This window comes from Lutzomyia longipalpis, chromosome 1 (genome assembly GCF_024334085.1).
Source record: "Lutzomyia longipalpis isolate SR_M1_2022 chromosome 1, ASM2433408v1".
Taxonomy (NCBI): Eukaryota; Metazoa; Arthropoda; class Insecta; order Diptera; family Psychodidae; genus Lutzomyia; species Lutzomyia longipalpis.
The window spans coordinates 34,739,803-34,759,966 of NC_074707.1; the positions used below are offsets into that span (position 1 = coordinate 34,739,803).

Genomic DNA, 20,164 nt, shown 5'->3' on the forward strand with positions numbered 1-20,164 from the left:
AAAAGAGAAAAAAAAACATACAAACATTTTTAAGCAAGACGAGGGAGAATATGGGTCACCAGTGCCAATGTCTGCGCACCAAACGATTGCCTATGTGATCTGCTCAGGTGTACGATCATCACCTGCGTGTGCTTTTGCCTACATTCTGGCAATTTTCTCATTGAGAGCTTGAATTATATATAATTCCTACATATATAATCAAATATATATTTTTATTTTTTAATGTTTTTTTTATCAATTAAAATAGTTTAGAAAAAAATTCACATTCCTCTGAAGATGTTTTATCTTCTCTCTAAGTTTCTCAAGAATTTTTGTAGCAATCATGGCATTGCGATCAAGCCCATGATCATCTTGCTGATCACACTCCCTAATTTTTTTCACGAGAAAAAAAGCTTTCCAAGGTGTGTACACAAGCCGGAAGAAAGTCATCTACGTTTGACTACTTCAATAAAATTCACCAAATTTAATCCAAGAAGACGTGAAAATCCCGTTTCGTGAGAATTTTGATCATTTGATAAATTTGATGAATGATCCGAGACATCATCTTTGGAGGGAAAAAAGCTACAAAATTGGTCAATGCGGCAGCAATAAAATGAAAGACTCCGGAGGTCTGATACTTGCAATGTATATTGCAAATAAATTGGTGATATTGTTTATTTTAGGATGCCATTCTGTGTTTGTACATAACGTAAACACACTTTACTGCGCGGTGCCCCGCGAGGAGAGAATATCAAACAGACGCGGATGTCTTTAAATGCAAATAATGACCAAAATAAGAGGAAAAAAAGGAGGGAGAAAAACTGTTAATAAAATTAACCTAAATTTGAAAAGATGTTCGGATGTTTGACACGACCCGGCTATTTGTGGAAAGTTTTGTTGTCTCTTCGAAACTTCTTTTTCGCTCCCCAAACATACGCGCGCGTGTGTTTTTTTTTTTGCACAGCCGCCATATAACCCATGTGAGAATGGATTGTGGTGAAAGTGATATACCCATGGATTTTCAGGAGTGAGAGGGAACATGAAGAAAAAAATCTCGCAGTGTCTGCCTTATTGGTATTCTGCTGAAAGAAATTTATTCTCATCCACCTTACCTGTGCGCAAGATTGCGATCATCCTCGTCATGTGTGAAACCTTGTGGGAAATTGAACCGCTAAGAAAAAAAGCCCACGAAGAATAAATCCGGTTTCCCAGGGAGTTAAACCAAAAAAAAAAAGCTCCGTAAAAGCTCCTCAAGAATATCAAACAAGACGCGTTGTGGAAATCCGCAAAGGAAGGCAGCATTAGCAGGAGAAAATTGTCGCAGACACCTGTGTGAGAATTGAGATCGATGATCGAAGACGATGAAACAGTGAATGAAAATAAGTCATTTGTGAAGAGTTATAACATTTATTTCTCGACTTTATACAACAATAAATTACTAGAACAATGATGAAAGAGAGGAGTAAGAGAGAAAAAAAATATAAGAGGAAGTACCCCAGGAATATAGATAATCATCTTGTGGGGTTTTTCTTCATTTAATACTGGTGTGTGAATGAAGAGAAAGAGCAATACGATGGTCAAAAAGCAGCAATCGTTCACTTTACAATCATTATTAAGGTCAAGTTCATTACATTTTCAAAGAGAATTCACGTGCATTTAGACATGAATTTCTCTAATTAACATATATTTAACCCTTTTTGCATTCTCTTAATTCATGTTATTTTGTGAAAAGGTAATGAGTGAACATGTGATTTTATTTCTATTTTTTTTTTCATATTATATTATAGATTTAATTGGAATTTGCGTGTGTGAATTGGCTTGCAGTATGAGACCACCGTGGTGTGCTCAAATTGGATTTAAAGAATGAATGGAGAGAGATTAAGAAATGTGTGTGAGTAACACACTCATTAAGCTGGTTAAATAGTCATCAAAATAAATCGATCAATTTCGTGCGTAATTGAAGCAATTTCACGTTTTGAATTAACATGAGCGGCTTTTCAATCAATCAGTGATGCTCCCCGCAGGTATATTGGCAAGAGAATAAAATTACAAAGAAAAGTAAATGAAGATGTCGAGCGGATAGAAAAGAGGCAAAATGAATCTCTTATTTTTCGTTCAAAAAGAAATGTGTACATAATGTGGAAAAATAACCACACGCAGCTTTTCTCTTATTTGAACACTAAAACGTATAATAGCAAATGAGTTAAGGTGAGACTATGAAAAATTATTTGTTATCACCTACTCAGGTCTAGTGACACCAATTTTTACATATATAAATAAAGAAGAATGTATTACAGAGCTCTTGCAGAGTTTGTAAAAGTTTTCTTCTTTTGAAAGAAAAAAAAAGAGCGCGCGGAGAAAAGAAGTAAAAATGAAGTTGACCAAGAAAGATGCGAAATGTATTGGAAGAAGCAACCATTGGAGGTGCGTGCTGTGGGACAAGACACTTTTACAAAAGCAAGTGGGGGGGTATGAAAATGTATCATATATATTGGCATTAAATGAGATATGAGTTGGAGCTCCGGAGCTGACCCAGAATGCATCGCAGTTCCGTTACATGATCATGATCAGAAACGCAAGCGCGATCAATAAAAGTTACAGTTTTCCAAGCATCGCGCGTTTTTCCCTCTGTGCTCACGACCACCTCCTAAGCAAATTGGCCACTTTGTATGCCGCGATCATTGCCAAAAAAGTACTCGACATCTTCGCCCCTCGGGGCAAAAGAGATCACCGATCACGACAACGTGCGTGTTTGCACTGAGAAAAGATGAGAGCGCGAAAGACAGTGTTGAAAAAAAAAAGAAATTCATTTTAGTGGGTTAAGTATGCGAGAAAACGAATTAATAATCGCAGGATAAATACAAAAAAAAACTCGATCACTGAAAAGGGAAAATTTCTCTCAGCAGTGGCAGAGAAATCAAGTTTTGTATATTAATAAGAAGAAGAAGAAAAATAATGAGCACGAACGCGATCACGAATTGATCGAAAGCATGATATTTTGGTAATTTATAATGAAGGTGAAGAATATTTTGGCTGAGTTTGTTTGGTTTGTCATTTTTTTGTCTGTCAGTTATCATCTGTTTTTTTTCCATATTTTTTTTTCATTTTTTCAAGTTAAATTGTTATATGTATAGAGGAAAATATTTTTTCATCATTTTTTGAAAAAATACCTTTTTTTACCAACTAACCTTGCACTTATTAAATGCAACATTAATTTTTCTATTGCGATCAACAGAGAAAAAAAACACAATATTTTATAAAAATTACTTTCTTTCATTTGTTAATTACTTTAAGACTTAGAAGTTATTTTTCTTTTTCTTTCATTCCTTATAAAAAAGTGAGAGGAAAAGTACTAAAGAAAGCATATAGAGATCGTGTCCATAGACTAAATGTCAGTCGTCAAGTTGTAACACAATTAATCTTTTAGGAATAAATAAATTAAAGTAGAATGATCTTTGTTGTGACAAACTGTGATAGATTTAGGAGAGATTTCTTCGTTGTCTTTTTTTTTTAATCTTAAAATTGGTAGAGTAAGTCAAAAATAAATAAGGATTTTTTCAGTTTTTCATTTTTTGTCGTGTGTTTTTAAATAAATAAATAAATTTCCCTAAAAATTGACCAATTTCGCGCCGAATTTTTCATTTTCACCCCCAAAACGAACCCAAAAGGAATTTTTTCGGGGGTGGATTTTATACCTATTTTTGGGAGGGTAGCAAACCATCGGATGCATTTACTGCGTGTAACCGTTGTAGGCCAAGTTGTGGGCATCAAAAGACCTCGCGTAGTGTCCGTGATGATCCTCGTAGCCACCACCACCGTGATGAGGATGGGCCACGACCTCGTAGCTCTGGGATTGTTTGGATTCGAAGAGTTTCTTAAGTCCAATGATACCGGACAGGAGGAGGGCGAGTTTGCCAATGATGAGGGCCTTGAAGGCGATCAGGGCGAGGAATCCGATGGCCAGTGGAAGAAGGGCAGCGGCCTTCAGCTTGAACAGGAGAAGGAGGGGCAGGAGGAGTTTCTTGGTCTTCTTTCCCTTTCCACGAGCTGCAAAGAATTATTAAGGAAAAATATGCCAAAATGTTTTTTTGCCAATTTTCCTTTCTAAGGAAAACCAATTAAATATTCTTAGAAATTACCTTCATCGAGTGATCGCTGCATCTCCTGGATGGAATCTTTCGGGACTTTGAATTGAAGGGTGTGAGATCCCAAGAAGCGGGCAACACGGTCCACCAAGAGGGAATCAACTTCCGATTCACGTGCCTCAGGTTCAGCTGGCAGAACGATCTCATTCAGTGATCGTCCTGTGGACACAGGCTCCGTCTGCACGAGGCTAACCCCATCGGCCAGAGAAATATCACCCTGACTCCCATCGACATAGTGCAAGGCGCGTTCCTGCAATATGTACAGTTGCATTTTGTGAGAAAATATACTTCCCGTCAAATGAAAAATTCTTATGTTGCATTATTTAAATGGGTGTACAGTAACATGATCAACGGTGGCTACTTCCAGAATCCGGTCTTTCAACTGTTATCTCATAGTCTTAAAGATGTGAGAGAGATCTTGCCACAAAACTGGCTCAAAAGAGTTTACACAACAGTTATACTTGGGCATTTTCTTCCATAGGCCGATTGATAGAGAGAAAATTTGGGTAACTAGGCAATGTCAGACGCATCTCATGGGAGCAACCTCTGGGTTATGCGTTGATCGTGACCGATCGCGCGAGAATATCAATGAGATCACCCAGCAACACATCGCGGAATTTAATTGCACCACATAAAAAAATGATTGCGATTTTAATTGAAATCAATTTGTAGGTAGCACACTTGATCATTTAATATATAATTCCAAATTTATTGGGTTTTTTTTCTTCAAATTGTATGGGCACAACATACCTTTAGGCATAGGACCATTGATTTATCACCACAATCCTTGACAAATTTGAGGGCTGTCGTGAGGAGGCCATCTGTTTCAGATGGACTGGCACTGGCCACAGCTATGGCAATAACTAACACACACAGTGACTTCATATTTGTAACAAAAAATTTTTTTTTATAAAAAATAAATTAAAAAATTTAGTCTAATTTTCACTGAACAAGAGGCAGATGAAATTGGTTGAGCTTTTAATCCCGATTGATCACACCAAGGCAATGCACGTTGTTATTGGTCAGAAGGCAGCCGGTGAACTGTGACTAGAAGACGCCGACGTCCGCGTTTTATTCTCTTGTGCACCTCTGGTTGCCGATGTGTTATGGAATTTAAATTAATGGACGATTTGAAAAAGACAAGTTGAGGAGTAGAGGAGCTATATATATATATTTTATATGTATATAGTGAATAAATAACGCGAATGGGTGAAAAAAGGTACGACACGATGACGATGGGTAGAGTGTATTTATACAACAAAAAAAAAGTATCTTTGATAGTGGATTTCTTAACTTCCCCGCATTTGCCGAAGAGTGACGCACCGAAGATGGATGGCTCTATGTTTTATGCTGGCTTTGCGCGCCGGAAAGAGATCGCCATATCCGCCAAAAGGTTTTTACTGCAAAGGGGGGAGCTGTGTGTATATCATTCGCGCGAGGGGGGATCTGCTGGTGTCTCCTCTTTGAAGATGAAAAATACATATGGTGGTGCCCATTGTCTCACGACCACATGAGAGAGCATGACAAAAAAAATGAAGAAGTAACCAACATCCATCTCCGAAGACGATACTCTTCTTTTTTTGGGTGCGACATGATCACCTTTTTTTTTCACCTTCTCCGCATACCCCTCGCAAATTACCTACATACCTACCGTTTGTACTTATTTCTCATTCAAAAAGTACATAACGTGAAGCCTCGAAAGACACTTTAAAAAGTAGCAAAAAAATGACATGTAGAAAATGAGTATGTGTGTGCATAGAAACTCTCCCTGAATCGCGATCGTGAATCTTTAATGACCCCTCCGAAAGCCCAGTATGTCTGCGAGGTGTACAATGCCAGGTGCCAAAAGGAAAATCCGGTTGCAAAGGGAGAAACAATCTTATCGTGGCTTGGAATTAAAATTTGCTGCAACTTTTTTTTTCGATGAAACCCGATTGGATTTAAATGCAAATTTGTCAAGAAAAAAGACTTTTTTGCGGCCTTGTCTCAATTTCCATTTCGTGCGATCCAGGAGAAATTTATCGTGATCAGCTTGTTGGTGACAGCATGAGAAAAAGAAACCAGCACCTGATGACTGAATTCATTCAATCATCGTATTTTGGGTGAAAAAAAAAGCCATGTCTCCTCTGAAATAATAAATGTACATCTGTGAGAGAGTAAAAAAATCAGTGAATTTTATTTATGAATTGATCTTTCCATATCAAATACACACCGCACTTTTATTTTAAAAAAGGGGTGGATAAGTCCCAGAATGAATGTTGTTTACTCTTTTTTCTTATAAATGCGTTTTTGTTGACTGAGTTGAGCATGAATTTAGTCGTTGACCGCAAAGAAAACCTTTTTTTCCGTAAAGTCTGTGAAAAATTAACATTGAATGGTGTTTGAGTTTCTTTTGTGAATATAGAAAGAGTTATGTAATTCAAAGTTATCAGATGAATAGAATAATTTAAAAAAATAATGTAAAATGATTGTTTGTTTTGAAAACTCTCTTTGTCATTTCCTTAAATTAATATATTAAGATTTTTTAGGGATTGATGTAAATTTAATTAAAATCAAATTTATTCACAGTAGTTTTCCTTTTTTCACAATTTAAATAAAAAAATATTAATTTAAAATTAATTAAGATGAAAATAAGAAATTCTTAATATTCGGTTAAATTGTGAGCTTTCTTCAGGGGCTAAAAAATAATAAAAAAAAATATACAATATTAATGCTAGAATACTACGAATTTATTCTACTTATCTGTCTTAATCTTAAACCCCTTTTAAGATTAAGACCGGGAGATTTTCGATCATGGGAAAATTTTAATCATCAGATTTAGAGTCAATTCTCCGCGAAATCTTTTCTTTTACTTTAAAAAAAATTTTAAGAAGCATTAAACTTTATTTTCTCAATTTTAAATAGTTTAGAGATTTTTTGCGAATCTCTACTGTATTCGAGATAATATACTTAAGCAATTTTTAATCTAAACTGATGCAAAACAAAGAACTTCAAATGCCTGCTGATAAATCTTTTTTTTATGGAAATTCAAATTGTTGCAAATGGTTGAGCAAAATTTATGATGTGGAAAGTGGGTGGTCAATTTTTGTCGATTTGAACACCCCTTCGCATTGAAAATGAGGTAGACGGTAAAATTACAATGATCGTATAGGATTAATATCAGACGGAAGGAGATGCAAATTGCTACAATGGGAAATTGGAGTCGTGTCTCTGGCACAGAGATTGATTTCATGGTGTAATTTCTTTTGCAAATAATTAAACTAAAAGACCACTCAATTATCTGCTTTATACCACCAATCGACCTACAAATGCATCGTCGGGCATCGCTCCAATCGCGTAGCATCATCAATGGCACAAGTGTGAAAAATGCGCGAGACACGCGTTCAATTGAACAATGAAATTGGCTTTAAGAAATAGTGTGGAAGGTGCAGAAAAAAACGGAATTACTCCAATTTCCGTTCACAATCGCATCACTTCCCACTATGGGTCTTCTTCACACCCACCCGCATATACGATCACAATGAATGGAGATCACGGTAAATCTCTCATCGTGAGACGCTAATGGATGAAAGTGATGTGATCTCTATCATTTTTTTTCTCGAATGTCTCAATAGACGACTTATGAAAAAAAAGAAGAAAATATTAGTAATCAGGCAGCAAGGTGGAAGATTGAGTAGATGAGGAGGGAGAAAAAAAATTTGCAGTCTCCTCAATGGAAACCCATAATTTATTCCTTCTTTCCCTTTCTCGCACTCTCCGTCGTTTCACTCGGTGCACAATGCCATCAAAAATCGGAGAAATATCACAGCGTATGAATGAAATAAATGGCCAAACCCATTGCGGATGTTGGCTTCAAAGGTGCTTCTTTTATCCCCCCGAAAAAAAAACAATACATATACACAAGACTCCGTCGAAGAAATATGTATTTCCATCAGAGTCACGAACTCTCCATTCGTCTTTATTTGCTCCGACGGAGAAAAAATCATTTTCATGGCGCGAAAAAAATGATTATTCATGAGAAAAAAAAACTTTCTACGCACTTGAGTGGTGCAATGGGTCAAATGTCTCGCCATGATCTTGAAATTACATTGTAGGTAATCATTTCCAATTAACGTGTCTCCCACCCAAAATTGTGTCTACATCCAGGCGAGACGTGATCTTTTTGTGAATGAAATCTCTCCGTCTCACACAAAATGAAAGAGAAGAATTGTATATATGTTTTTATATATTTTTTCTTTAAAAGAAAATGTGCAAAAAATCACATCAAAGAATTAATACCTAAAAATAAAATGAAAAAAACACACAGACATTCCAAATCAGTATAATGGCCAATTAAAGCGCGATCATTTTGATGATCATTTAAGATATGTGGAAGAAATGATGGCGTGATATTGTGAAAGAGAAAGAGAGATAAAAAAATGTGCCAAATTTAAATATTTACAATTTGCGGAATTTAGAAGAAATTCCCCTACATTTAACATGAATCCCCCTTATTGAATATGAAAGACACGCAATGCCATACTTTTCAGAGTCCAATTGCTCTCGCGCCACCCTGCAAAGATTTCTATTTTGCTGATCATCTTTCACAGTGTGGCAAAAGAAGCGTAAAATTGTGGTAGAGAAAAACCTACTGGCGCACGTGATTACTGGATTAATTCATTTGGGACACACCGCAGAGAGAATTCGACTAATTAAATTCAATTACTCTTGTATTTGGTTTATGAAGAATAATTACAGCAATTTCATTTCTTTCAATACAAAAAAATAAGTTAATTTTCACATTTTTGCGATATTACAAAAAATAATACAAAATAAATAATTTTCTTATACAAAAATCACTCTCGTTTTTTAAGGTATTCACATGTTTTCTTTTTTTTACTTATTTTTTTTTCTCTTTACTCTGTAAACTAATTTATAAAATTTTGGTATAATTTCCTCTTAAAGTTAAAGTTTTTTTCATGTTTTTTTTTGGTTGATTATGCCTCGTTGGTTTTTCCAGAAAAAAAGGACTTAATGAACATTATGGTCTCAATGAACCTTTTATGGAGGTATGGGAGGGAAAGGAAATTAAGGGCTTACTGGTTGGGCTTTTGAGCATGGTACGCTTGGTCATGTGACTCAAAAGTACGTCCCCATCCGGAACCATGTCCACCGGATACAACAACTTCGTGGGATCCTTCATGATGGCCGGCACTGCTGGATACGAGTTTCTTGATGCCAATGATGGAGGCGAGAACCAGGGCGAGTTTTGAGACAATGAGGGCTTTTCCAGCAAGGAGGGCAAGAGCACCATAGGCCAGGGGTACCATACTTCCAGCAAGGATAACGGGGATCATCACCCAGCTGTTCTTCTTCTGCTTAGCACGTCCTTCGAATGATCGCTCAACGTCTTCACTTTCTGGGAACTTCACCTGGAAAAATTCAAGAATAAATTCAAAATTTTTATTATCAGCTAAATCTGAAGAGAAAAAAAATTGTTTTTCTTTCTTTACTTGAAGTGTGTGAGTGTTGAAGAAATCCAAGATTTTGGAGAAGATGAGTTTGTTGAGGGCAGTTTGCTTGTCACCTAGCGATCGTGGCAAGGACTCTTCAATTTCCTCAGTGGACTTGATGGAACTCTCGTCAACTGGGACACTATCCTGTCTCACCAGCTTGATATCATCGCCAATAGACACATTTCCAACAGACCTACTGGCGCGATCCAGTGACGTGAGCAACTTGATCTTGAGACACACAGTCAAGTCCGTGGTAGAACACTCTTGGTATGTTTTGTAGATGTATCGTAGGTCATTGAAGACCGACGAGCCGACCAGTGATCGTGCTTTATCCTCCATCGTCACTGAATTCTTTGATGTTGGTGCACTCCTGGCCAACACCAATGTGACTGAGCACAGAACCAATAGACACTTGCTGAACATTGTGGAATTTTTTTTAAAAATTTGTTTTAAAACAAATTGAAATTTAAGAATAAATATTAAAATCTAAAATGAAACTAAACGACTTCTTCCAAATATTGCACTGTAATTGAAAAGATTTGGCTAATCTATGTCTTTTTTTTCGAAAGCTAACTCCCTGAGCCAACTTTAGGAGTTGATGTGAAACACAATGAGTACTGAAGAACACTGATACGATGCAATTAGTAATTTCATGTTTTATACCCAGATGCCACAGTTTGTTGCAATTGAATGCAATTTTGCATCCGATGCATTCCCACCTAAGCCACCTACACCACTCCTGCTGCTGTGTGAGTGAAGATGAGCACAATGCGAAGATAAATATGCGCAAGAGGTTTGAAAAAAAAAATGGTTAAATGAAATGAGTGTAGTGTAGTAGCAATATCGTTCTATTCTAATACCTCGCGCGCGCCTTGTGATTTCTTTTTTTTTTCCTCACTAAACATCATTCGCCGTCTCTCTTCGCGATCACCCTTTTCACTTGACTTTGATCGATTAACTTCTCTCCGTAAAACCGCCCAATAGTAGATCACAAGTGTCTACCACGTGTCTATTATTGCCCCTACACTGCTAGAAATTGATGGTGAAAATAACTTTTTTTACCCAACTATAAAAATGTATTTTTTTTTTTAAATTATTTCTTTTGTAATTTTATGAATTTATTTCATAAACGTTTAAGTATTTCTGCTGATTTCATTTAAATAAAGACTTATTTTCTTAGGATAATAATTATTTTTTTCTATTTTCAGCTGGATATTTTTACATAAAGTTCCTAGGAAGCACACTATAAAAGCAAAGAAGAAATACTATAAAAGCTTAAGCAAGAGCTTACGTTTTTCATACAATTTTCAATGGAGATTTCCATAATTTTAAGCTTATAAAAATACTTTTAAAATGTGCTTAAATTAAGCATTAATTAGAAGAGATGTTAACTATAAAAAACAAGTTTTTCGAACAGGAGCTTTTCTTCTATACATAGCATAAAGCTCTCTTGAAGCACAATGACTTAGAAAAGGGTATGCAAAGATTTTACTACATTTTTTTTTATAAAACTAAGAGTTGAATAGGTTAATTCTTTTTGCACTAAAAGGAACTATAAAGAAATTTATTTCGCACACTGAAAACTTTGCAGTAGGTAACATAAAAACAAATATTTTCCCATCAGTCCTAGAGTCATAAAATAGAGCTATTTCAAACATTTTTTACTACGGTTTTTTTTGTTAATTCAATAGGTGCGTAAAAGACGTTGATTTTGTTGAAACAACTAACTAGTGCAGCAGGTGAATAGGATGCGAATTGGCAATAAATTTAACAGTGTTCTCCACATGTGTGTTTTGATGCCTTCGCAGGTATGTTAGCGCTTAGGCAAAATGTTGTGCTTCGTTTTGGTCTAATTGCCCTTAATCGTCTTCATGCTCTTCTGTGTATAGAGCTCATCATGCAATCCGCCTGTCGGTCCACGGTACCCCCTTCCCGCTGCAAACTCCAATGCAAATGCGTTTACAAGAAATAATATTTGTGGCATCTTCCACAGTACAGTTTGCTCCAAAAATTGATCTCAAAACCAAAGAAATGTGTTTCGTGCAAACGGGAGGGAATTTCTTCTTGTGCGCCACTAATTCATTTTGCTTCATTTCACAAACTCATACACGGGGAGGAGAGGAAGGGAAATCTTTGCGGTTTTTACGAGTGAAATCCCAGCGCTGGGTTTTGTGTTTATTTTTTGCCAAACAATTTTTGCTTAAATGCGATATGGATCTCTTCTGAAGAGAAGATTGAAAATTGAAAATCTCTTTCCCCCATGGGAGGTGCTATACACATATCACACGGATGTTGAGATTCATTTTCAAAAGGAAAAGTTTTTAACTCTCATCTTATCTGCTGAATCTCTCATAATTGTAGTTATTACTTTTTTTTTCTCATCTTCTCTTTCCTCTGTCAACATTCAATATAGCCATACCAAATGAATTATCTATGGGAAACCCATTAATCAATTATAAATATGCGTAGCATAATCTACCTTACCATACTAATCAACTCACATCACCTGAGTTTTTTGCACCAACAACAATGACAGCAATTTAGAGAAATGATGTAGACCTGAAGACAAAGTAAAAACATACATAGCTAATTTTAATAATTTTCCCCTTTTACCGAGTATATCGCACATTAATTAAAATCAACAATGCAGAGCATGCGATTACCTATAAAACTCTTCAAATGATATCTTTCTCAAACAATTTCACGCGGTGCTCCTCCTACACGGAGAGAGAGAGACTCTTACTCTATTTCTAGAGTAATTATGCATTTCGTCGATTTCGTCTATGAAAGAGAAATGGTACAAGAAATTAACAGCGATAAAAGTAAAACAAACATGGAGAGAAATGAGAAGTGACAAATGCATTTTCTTTATTTCAAATTAGTTAGCACATCAATTTGTCATTCAACACTTTCATTGTGTATATTAAGATAAATTAAGACACTTTGTAAGATACATGGGTGTGAATTTATTTTTATATACTGTATGACATTTAAAAAAAAATTAAAAAGAAATTTGCAAATATATTTATTATTTTTTAAACACATTTTGTATCACTGAACGCCTCAAAACGTACACTGACAGATCTAATTTTATACACTTATGTAACTGTAAGAAATTGTCACGTGATTGTTTTTAAAATTGATACCCGGCTGACATTTCTTTAATGCTTTTAGGAATAATATAAAAATTTAAGTCTGACACAAGAAAACAATCCGCAGAATGTAAAATTTCAATAGAAAAAAAAAGTTTTTTTTTAAGAAACATATTCTTATTTTATCGTAATAAGTCGTAATATCTTATAAATTGTCAATAGCATTGACCAACCGGGTAAAGATTTTCATTAACTTTTACTACAAGTCGCGTAAAAAAATATATTCCGAGTATTTTATTAGATTTAAAACGTATTAAGAGTATTCTAATCTGAATTAATTTTTTTTCAACCATAGTTAATTCCATTTGCGGAGTCTAATAAATTGATCAATTAATTTTTGAATAAATTTCAAACGTTTTTTGAAACTTTATGAAAACAATTTGTATCTTTACCAATTTTTCTTACATGAGTCAGGCAGTAGAGAAAATATTGCCAAAGTTTAATGAACTTTTTGAATAAAAAAATGTCCATTCATTTTCTCTCCATTAACGAAAGCAAACAAAACATTTTTGCAATAAAATAAGACAAGATGAAAACAATATCACTTTGCATGAATTAATTGTTTTCAATGTTTTATTTTTTTAATTTCATTTTACAGTGATCTTATGCAAATGTTTTTGCCAATACCGCTGTACTTTATTGGCGTGAGAGAACTTTTTCCTCTATGTGTGGTTTCTTTTTGCCGCAAGCAATACAATTTCCATTGTGTGGACTTTTTCTCTTCGAAGATCACTACGTTAATTTTTACAGGTGAACTTGCGCAACTTTGCAGAGCTTCTCGCGAGAAAGTTGCTGGAGAAGCTGGAGAATGAGCCTGAAATTATACACATCTCTGCTTGATCTTGATCATGATCTTGATTGGAATGCTATTTAGTTGCAGATGATTGTGGCGTCGTGTTTGCTTTCATCTTTTTTTTTCTACTTCTTCATATATTGCCTCGAGACAGCCGACAAATCAGTTAAGATGTAGCAAAAAAGCTCTTGTTTGTCGGTTAGTAAAAGAAATGAGAAAAAATTTAAAGAGAGAAAAAAAAGAAGGCAGTTTATCGAAAGAAGTTAAATTTATTGACTCGATAAGATGGTTGTGCTTAGAAGAATATCTCTAAATTTAATTCGAATACTGTCGAAGCCGGAGATGAGAGATGCAAATAAAAATTCTTTCATAAAAAAGCAAATCAACTTCTTAACAGTACAACGATTCTAAAGCAATTTATTGCAAATAAAAGAACCGAAATATCTGTCGTATTAACCCAATTAGAGGGAACTACACACGATGAGAGCTATGACTGACTATCCATTAGATTTTGCCTTTGGAAGAGCTCTTTGGTGGTAAAGTGGTTGAGCTTTCAACGTGCAACACCTGCATCGCACATATTGGCCTTTGTCTGTGAAATTGTCTCACGGGAAAGTGTCTTATATGACTTGACTAGCATAAGTGGTCGAGATATAGGAAGTTTTCTTCCGCTGCATATTTGCAAGTACTTTATAATTAAATCAACTTTCTGTTGAATACTGTGCTAAGCATCGCGAAACTATGGTTTATTCTTCATATGTATGTATGTACATCAGTGTCAAGATCAAGGGGAAATTAGCCGAGTGCTTTTTCGCTTCGTGCGAATTGTTGAAGAAATTGCGCAAAGACACCCAGCCAATATGTGGTACAAAATATACATAAGTTTTCTGTTTCTTTTTTTTCTCCTATTGTAATGCCGACTTCTTCAGCCACTGAATGCTGATGAGGAACTAACAGTCGGAAGATTTTGCGCAATAAAGATAAATTTGTGTGAATTTGTCAACAGTTTGTCTCGCTTTTCACTGCAATTTATATACTCACTAACCATTGTCATGATTCTCCTCTCGACCTTGGACTTCCGACATAAAAGGTCATGTAAACTCCTGATATCATTTTGCCTGATGTTTTAATTAAAATTCTTTTTTTTTTATATAAAAAAAATTTATGATGATTTTTTTTCTATTTTAAGGACTTTTTTTATTGTTCAATTAGGGTCGTAATATGTAAACAAACAAATTGTGTAACCATTACCTTAATTGGTAGGTACTTCTTCGTCTTTGTGGGATTCAAAAGATTGTCTAATAAAAACACTTCATAGAATAAAATAACGCAAAAAGTCTTAACCCAAAGGAGAAATTAAATAAACCTACTTTTAATTAAGAAATTTTCGCCGAAGGAAGTCAAAAAAATCTCAAAATTGTCTGATTCTCCATAATGACTCGTATTTTGGAGTCAAGATTTCAAGATCTTGATTTCTTGATAGAATGGATATATTTTAAACGGGACTCTGATGAGTCTGATTTTAAAATCGTCTAAAAGAGTAAAATTCTTAGCCAAAATTTCTTAAAATCTCATACAAGAAGTTCTAAAACCGGTCTTAAACAGAATCTATTCGACTTTAGTGAAAATAAAATTTTAAGGCCATTTTTATGAACTCAAAATCAATTATAAAAATCCTAACTTCTACTAAATATAGTACAATGCGCAAATCCGGGTTAACTATGCTTTAAAAGCTCTTTCAAATTCCAGAACAACCAAATCCTGCTAAAATAGGAAAAATTCCAGCAAATTCTTTGAAATTTAAAAGAGCCACTGATTTATGTTGAGTCGCATTTGGACTAAAATAGGTAGCAAAACAAGATAATGGTATCTAGATTAAATACCTACATACCTATGAGTGTTTTCTATATATAGTATAAAAACCAAACTGAGTTATTTGGTACAAATGACGAAGGGTTTGTTCTTCGGTATACTTTTGATCATAACAAACGACATATAGAGACAGGAGAGACAAGAAGTATAAAATGGAATTGAAAATGAACGCTCGGTGAATCGGCTTTTGCATGCTTTTATGATTGTACATTGATTTGCAAGTGCAACTGAAAACGGTGGTATTTTAAAGAGCATGGAAAGTGTCTGGGGAGTGCGCAATGTCAATTCCTTTGGATCAATTCATTCTATTTAGGTACGGCTCATTTTGTGAGCTTCACTGAAATGTTATGTACTTACATAAATCACAAAATTATGTGTGTGTGCGGTGTATCCATCCAGTTGAGGGAGAATTTCATGTGTTAAATTCTTTATTTATGGCAAATTGTTTATTTCCTTGTATGAAATGGAGGTGGATGCGCGAGGAATTTTGCGATGCGTGGTCAAAAGTTGCCTGTGCGTCCAAAGCCCGCGCGACGATAGCTCTCGCTGAACCTACTTGGCAGGTTGCAGTGGCCCAGTTGTATAATAGATTAATTTTATGATGATTTCTTGTACATTGGAGTGCCATTCGTCTCCTCACCACCGTGCCACAAATGACTGCTAATGAGATAGAAAGACACTCCAGTGGTTATCTTTCTCTTTCACCAAATTGATGTGGCCCAAAATTCCAAGCGGATTCATGACCCAAATTATTTAATATGAAAAAAAGAACACGCGATAAAAAATTGATATTTGCAATGTTGAACATTTTTTTCCGCCATCCAACGTCCGTGAGAACTTCAGCATTGTGGGTAAAAGATACAAACAGTGGAGAGTAAAAATTTCACAAAATGTTCTTCTTTTTTTTCATCATTTTTATTATGTGTATCGTATGTATAATAAAATAAAAACAGAGATGTTTTCTTCTTGATATAGGAAGAGATTCACAGAAAGTAATAAACTACTGGTTTAAGACATGAAATTTTGGTCGGAATAAGTGTAGCACGTCGATCGGAGAGTTGGCTGCTGAATTTTTTTGTTAATACTTTGCTGCTGTTGCTGCCTTTTTCTTTTTTCTCAGTGTGTCGATGGGTTTTGTAAAATGCACGTGAAAAGAATACAGAATGTCAGAGATAAATGATAAAATCCAGGTGAAGAGGAAAGATTGTTGTGAGAGAGAAATTGCTAGAAAGGTGTCTCTAAACAGCAACAATAAATTTCTATGGCAAGTTAATGGCGCAATTTGAGGTAGGAGAGTACAAGAGTGCAAATTTCAAGACAATAAATAGGAAGAGCAAAGAGAATCTACAAGGAGAGACAAATAAAACAGAGCAAGTATGTTGAGTATTTTATAGAAGTATGTAAGTTTTATGTACAATTTTATATAGAGAAGGTGAAGTTGTAAATATTACAAGAGTTAATTTTTTCCTTTTTTTATTCCTCCTTTATCTTACTATAAAAAAAATTATATATTTCGAGGTGTTTAAGAGTTCACAGAGAAAATTTGTGAAAGAAAATAGTTGAAGAACTGCTAAGGAAAGAAAGTAAATTAATAAGTATTTTTATACATAAGAGAGACAGTCAGAGTAAGTCTTATAAAATTAACATTTTAAAAATAGAGATAGTTAAAAAGTAAAGTTTAAAATATAATACTTTCACAATAGATGTGCTTTTTACATTCTTTGATTATCTTTTTTTTTGATTGGTCTTATTTTTTTTGGAAATTGAAGGTGAGATTGAAAATTAAGTTTATAGGAAGATTGTTACATTTGCACTACTTGAGACAGTTTGAAGACAGAGAGAGTTTTAGTATAAATTTTTTAGCTCCTTTCTCACATCTTTCTCACAATTAAAAAAATATAAAATAAAAGAAATTATAGATGAAAAAATAAAAGAGGATAAAATAGAAATCGTGTACATCTCAAATTTAACTTAAAAAGTACACTTCAGTTCTAGAAAGAATATAGAGAAGATTGTAAGAATATTATCAAGTGTGAGTTTTTTACATTCAGTTTTCCATCTAACTCTTCCAAAATATATATCATTTTTTTCCTTAATTAGGATTTTGCGTTCGTTTGTCGTTTTTACTTTTTTGACTCTTTTTTTTATCTTCTTAAAAAATATTCATTAATCATTTCTTCGTCGTGTTCTCGTCATTTTGTTTGTCGCATTATTACATGTAATATAAATAAAAAATAAATTAAATGTTATGAACCTAACAAACACTATTTGCCAAAGTGCAATTGCCTCGTAACAATTGCATCTTGGCGTACAAAGCCCCGAGCATTTGCGGTACTGTTGAGTCTATATAGAAGAATAGCTAATAAAGAATATTCTCATTAATTAACAAAAACATAAATTATATCAGCACTTTGAGATGCGTACATAAATATTTCTACTCTTTTTTCATTATTTTTTTTCTTTGTTTTTTTAAGAGATTGCTTGAAATGAAAAATATAATAAATTAGAACAGGTGGATAGTTGTGACCTACGAAAGAGAGATAAGAGGTTTTCTTTTTAAAAAATAAAGAAAATCATCGTCCAACCACTTGATATTCCACGAGTGGGTGGACTTTGGCCTAAGAGAGTCGTTGTGCGAGCGCGAAAAGTGGGTCAGTGGTGTGCCGGATGCTGCAGAAGGGTGCTGCTGCTTAAGGCTTCTGGGCGGCATAAGCCAATTCCTGGGCATCAACTGAGCGTCCCCAGCCTCCGTGTCCGGAACCCCCGTAGCCACCACCACCAATGTCACCACCACCGAAGCCGGAGCCAACGAAGGCATCACCATGGCTGGATGAGTGGCTTGAGGAGTGGTGTGGGTGGGCGACGACCTCATATGTGACGTGCTTCTCGTGCGACAGGAGCTTCTTGAGACCAATAATGGCGGATAGGACGAGAGCAATCTTGCCCACGAGCAGAGCCTTGCCGGCAATGAGGGCAATAGCACCCAAGAGAAGAGGCAGGAGGGCGGCAGCCTTCAGGGCAACGGCCAAGAGAAGTGGGCCAAGAATCTTGGCGGCCTTCTTCTTCTTGCCACGACTTTCCCCAGCAGCTGTGGATTCTTCCTCACCAAATAAGTTGTCTGAAACATCCTCGAGGGCACGGCCAGTGGATGCTACAGCATTGACCACATCGGATCCCTTGAGGTCAACCTTAATTGTGTGCGTGTGCAGGAAGTGCTGGAGGCGACTCCACACGAGAGATTCCACAGATTCATCCCCAGCAATACTTCTTGGGGCACCCTCGTATTCAGCTCCAGGGGTCTTAACAATCGTCACACCCTCCGTGAGTGGGAACACGTTCTTTTGCAACACAACTTTGTCAACAAAATTAAACAGCTTGTACTTCACACATGACACTGAGTCCTTGTTAATGCAGTCGTGGTAGATGCCATCGAGGAGGTCGTTATCTGTGCTTACGGCATTCCTGGAGTGGCCTCGTGTCTCCTCGGCCGGAAGTGCCGTCACCACTGCCACAACACACAAAATTCCAATAACTAACTTTGCCATTTAGGGAGGTAGTACCCTACGTCGTAACGTAATTTTTGGTTTAACGAAAAAAAAATTTAGATGAAAAGATTTTTTTGGAAAAAAAATCTCGTAACAACCCTCGGTCAAAATACCACAAGAATAGCCCTCTGTCTCAAATGCACAATCACACGGTTTGGGTATTTTCTCTCAACTGGCGTCGAATAGATGCAAGGATGATATGATACCGTTTGCAGAACGTACAGCCAATTTATATGATACCTCTTTCGAATGATTCCCCACCAGAGAGAGTCCACAATTCTGCTCTTTTACCTCTTAAGCGGTGCATATACTCGAGTGTTGGTGACTTCCAATGGGTCGGTCTCCCCGTGTTAGGTTGTGCGGGTATCTCACTCCGTCGCGGGCTCTCACCATGTCTTTCTTTCCTTCTTTCACTCCGTGCCACACTCGTGAAGATTGGTAGCAGCCACCTTGGAGCACCATCATCATCATTGTCGGTCGTCAATGAAGATGATCGCACGAGCACCATCGAAAGACCTCGCGCGGCATAAGAATATCTCTGTGTTGGCTTCTTTTTTTTCGTTGCTGTATTTTCAATTCACCAACTGACCGCCACCAATCTATGTTGGACAGTCATTAATAAATTTCTGAAATGACGATTCAAGCTTAGGGCGCTTTGAAGATGACAAAAAGCACGCCATGAGGAAGTTAGAAGACGATGGGGCAAAAAAAAACACTGAAAAAAATGCCCGATAGAAATGAGAGTAGAGAAATGTCCACAGAGCAACTTTCAGTCCTCCCGTTAATCAATGGCCGCGCTTCTGGAGCTCCACATACAATAGCGCGATTACTACAATTATTTTATCCGCGTCTCATTATGGCCGCCAAGAAGGGGACCACGAGAATTCTTTATCAGCCAGCATACATACCGTATGAGCATGTGGTTGAGATCTTGTGCGAAAGTATCCATGAGAAAATTGAGTGGGGAAATGATCGCGTACAATATTATGCTTATAAATAAAAACTCGCATAAGAAATCATTCTTCCCATCTCTCCCACCTGCGGCAATTCCCCAGAAATCATTGAAAATCCATTCTCCTAGTGGGTGGGGACCACACCACCCTCTCCAAACACTGCCAATGTACATATGTGCCTCTTCCGCAAACCCCCTTTGAAGTGCTCTCTAGCAATTAGACAAAACGAA

General features: G+C 36.0%; 4 protein-coding genes across 9 annotated transcripts in view; all 4 read right to left on the reverse strand.

Annotated features, from left to right (window-relative positions):
• Positions 1–20,164, reverse strand: part of LOC129786261 (transcription factor cwo) — a 201,588-nt gene that overhangs the window by 133,631 nt on the left and 47,793 nt on the right. The gene's annotated exons all lie outside the window — the stretch shown is intronic.
• LOC129786285 (uncharacterized) lies at positions 1,367–5,445 on the reverse strand. The gene is made up of 3 exons (XM_055821186.1): positions 4,875–5,445; positions 4,119–4,374; positions 1,367–4,026 (listed from the first exon to the last, which is right to left on the reverse strand). The coding sequence occupies exons 1-3, from the start codon at positions 5,007–5,009 to the stop codon at positions 3,710–3,712; spliced, it is 708 nt and encodes a 235-aa protein (XP_055677161.1). The 5' UTR covers positions 5,010–5,445; the 3' UTR covers positions 1,367–3,709.
• LOC129786280 (uncharacterized) lies at positions 8,816–16,032 on the reverse strand. 2 transcript variants are annotated; one of them, XM_055821179.1, is made up of 3 exons: positions 15,794–16,032; positions 9,617–10,034; positions 8,816–9,535 (listed from the first exon to the last, which is right to left on the reverse strand). In XM_055821179.1, the coding sequence occupies exons 2-3, from the start codon at positions 9,956–9,958 to the stop codon at positions 9,200–9,202; spliced, it is 678 nt and encodes a 225-aa protein (XP_055677154.1). In that variant the 5' UTR covers positions 9,959–10,034; positions 15,794–16,032; the 3' UTR covers positions 8,816–9,199. The 2 variants fall into 2 exon arrangements, with proteins under 2 accessions (XP_055677154.1, XP_055677153.1); XM_055821178.1 differs by lacking the exon at positions 15,794–16,032 and having other exon boundaries at positions 9,617–10,359.
• LOC129786272 (uncharacterized) lies at positions 16,812–19,176 on the reverse strand. 5 transcript variants are annotated; one of them, XR_008750107.1, is made up of 2 exons: positions 18,022–19,176; positions 16,812–17,916 (listed from the first exon to the last, which is right to left on the reverse strand). XR_008750107.1 is itself a non-coding variant. In XM_055821169.1 (2 exons), exon 2 carries the CDS (start codon positions 18,979–18,981, stop codon positions 18,127–18,129), a length of 855 nt encoding a protein of 284 aa, XP_055677144.1. In that variant the 5' UTR covers positions 18,982–18,997; positions 19,080–19,176; the 3' UTR covers positions 16,812–18,126. The 5 variants fall into 5 exon arrangements, 2 of the variants coding, with proteins under 2 accessions (XP_055677144.1, XP_055677145.1); XR_008750109.1 differs by having other exon boundaries at positions 16,812–17,006; positions 17,968–19,176; XR_008750108.1 differs by having other exon boundaries at positions 16,812–17,612; positions 17,968–19,176.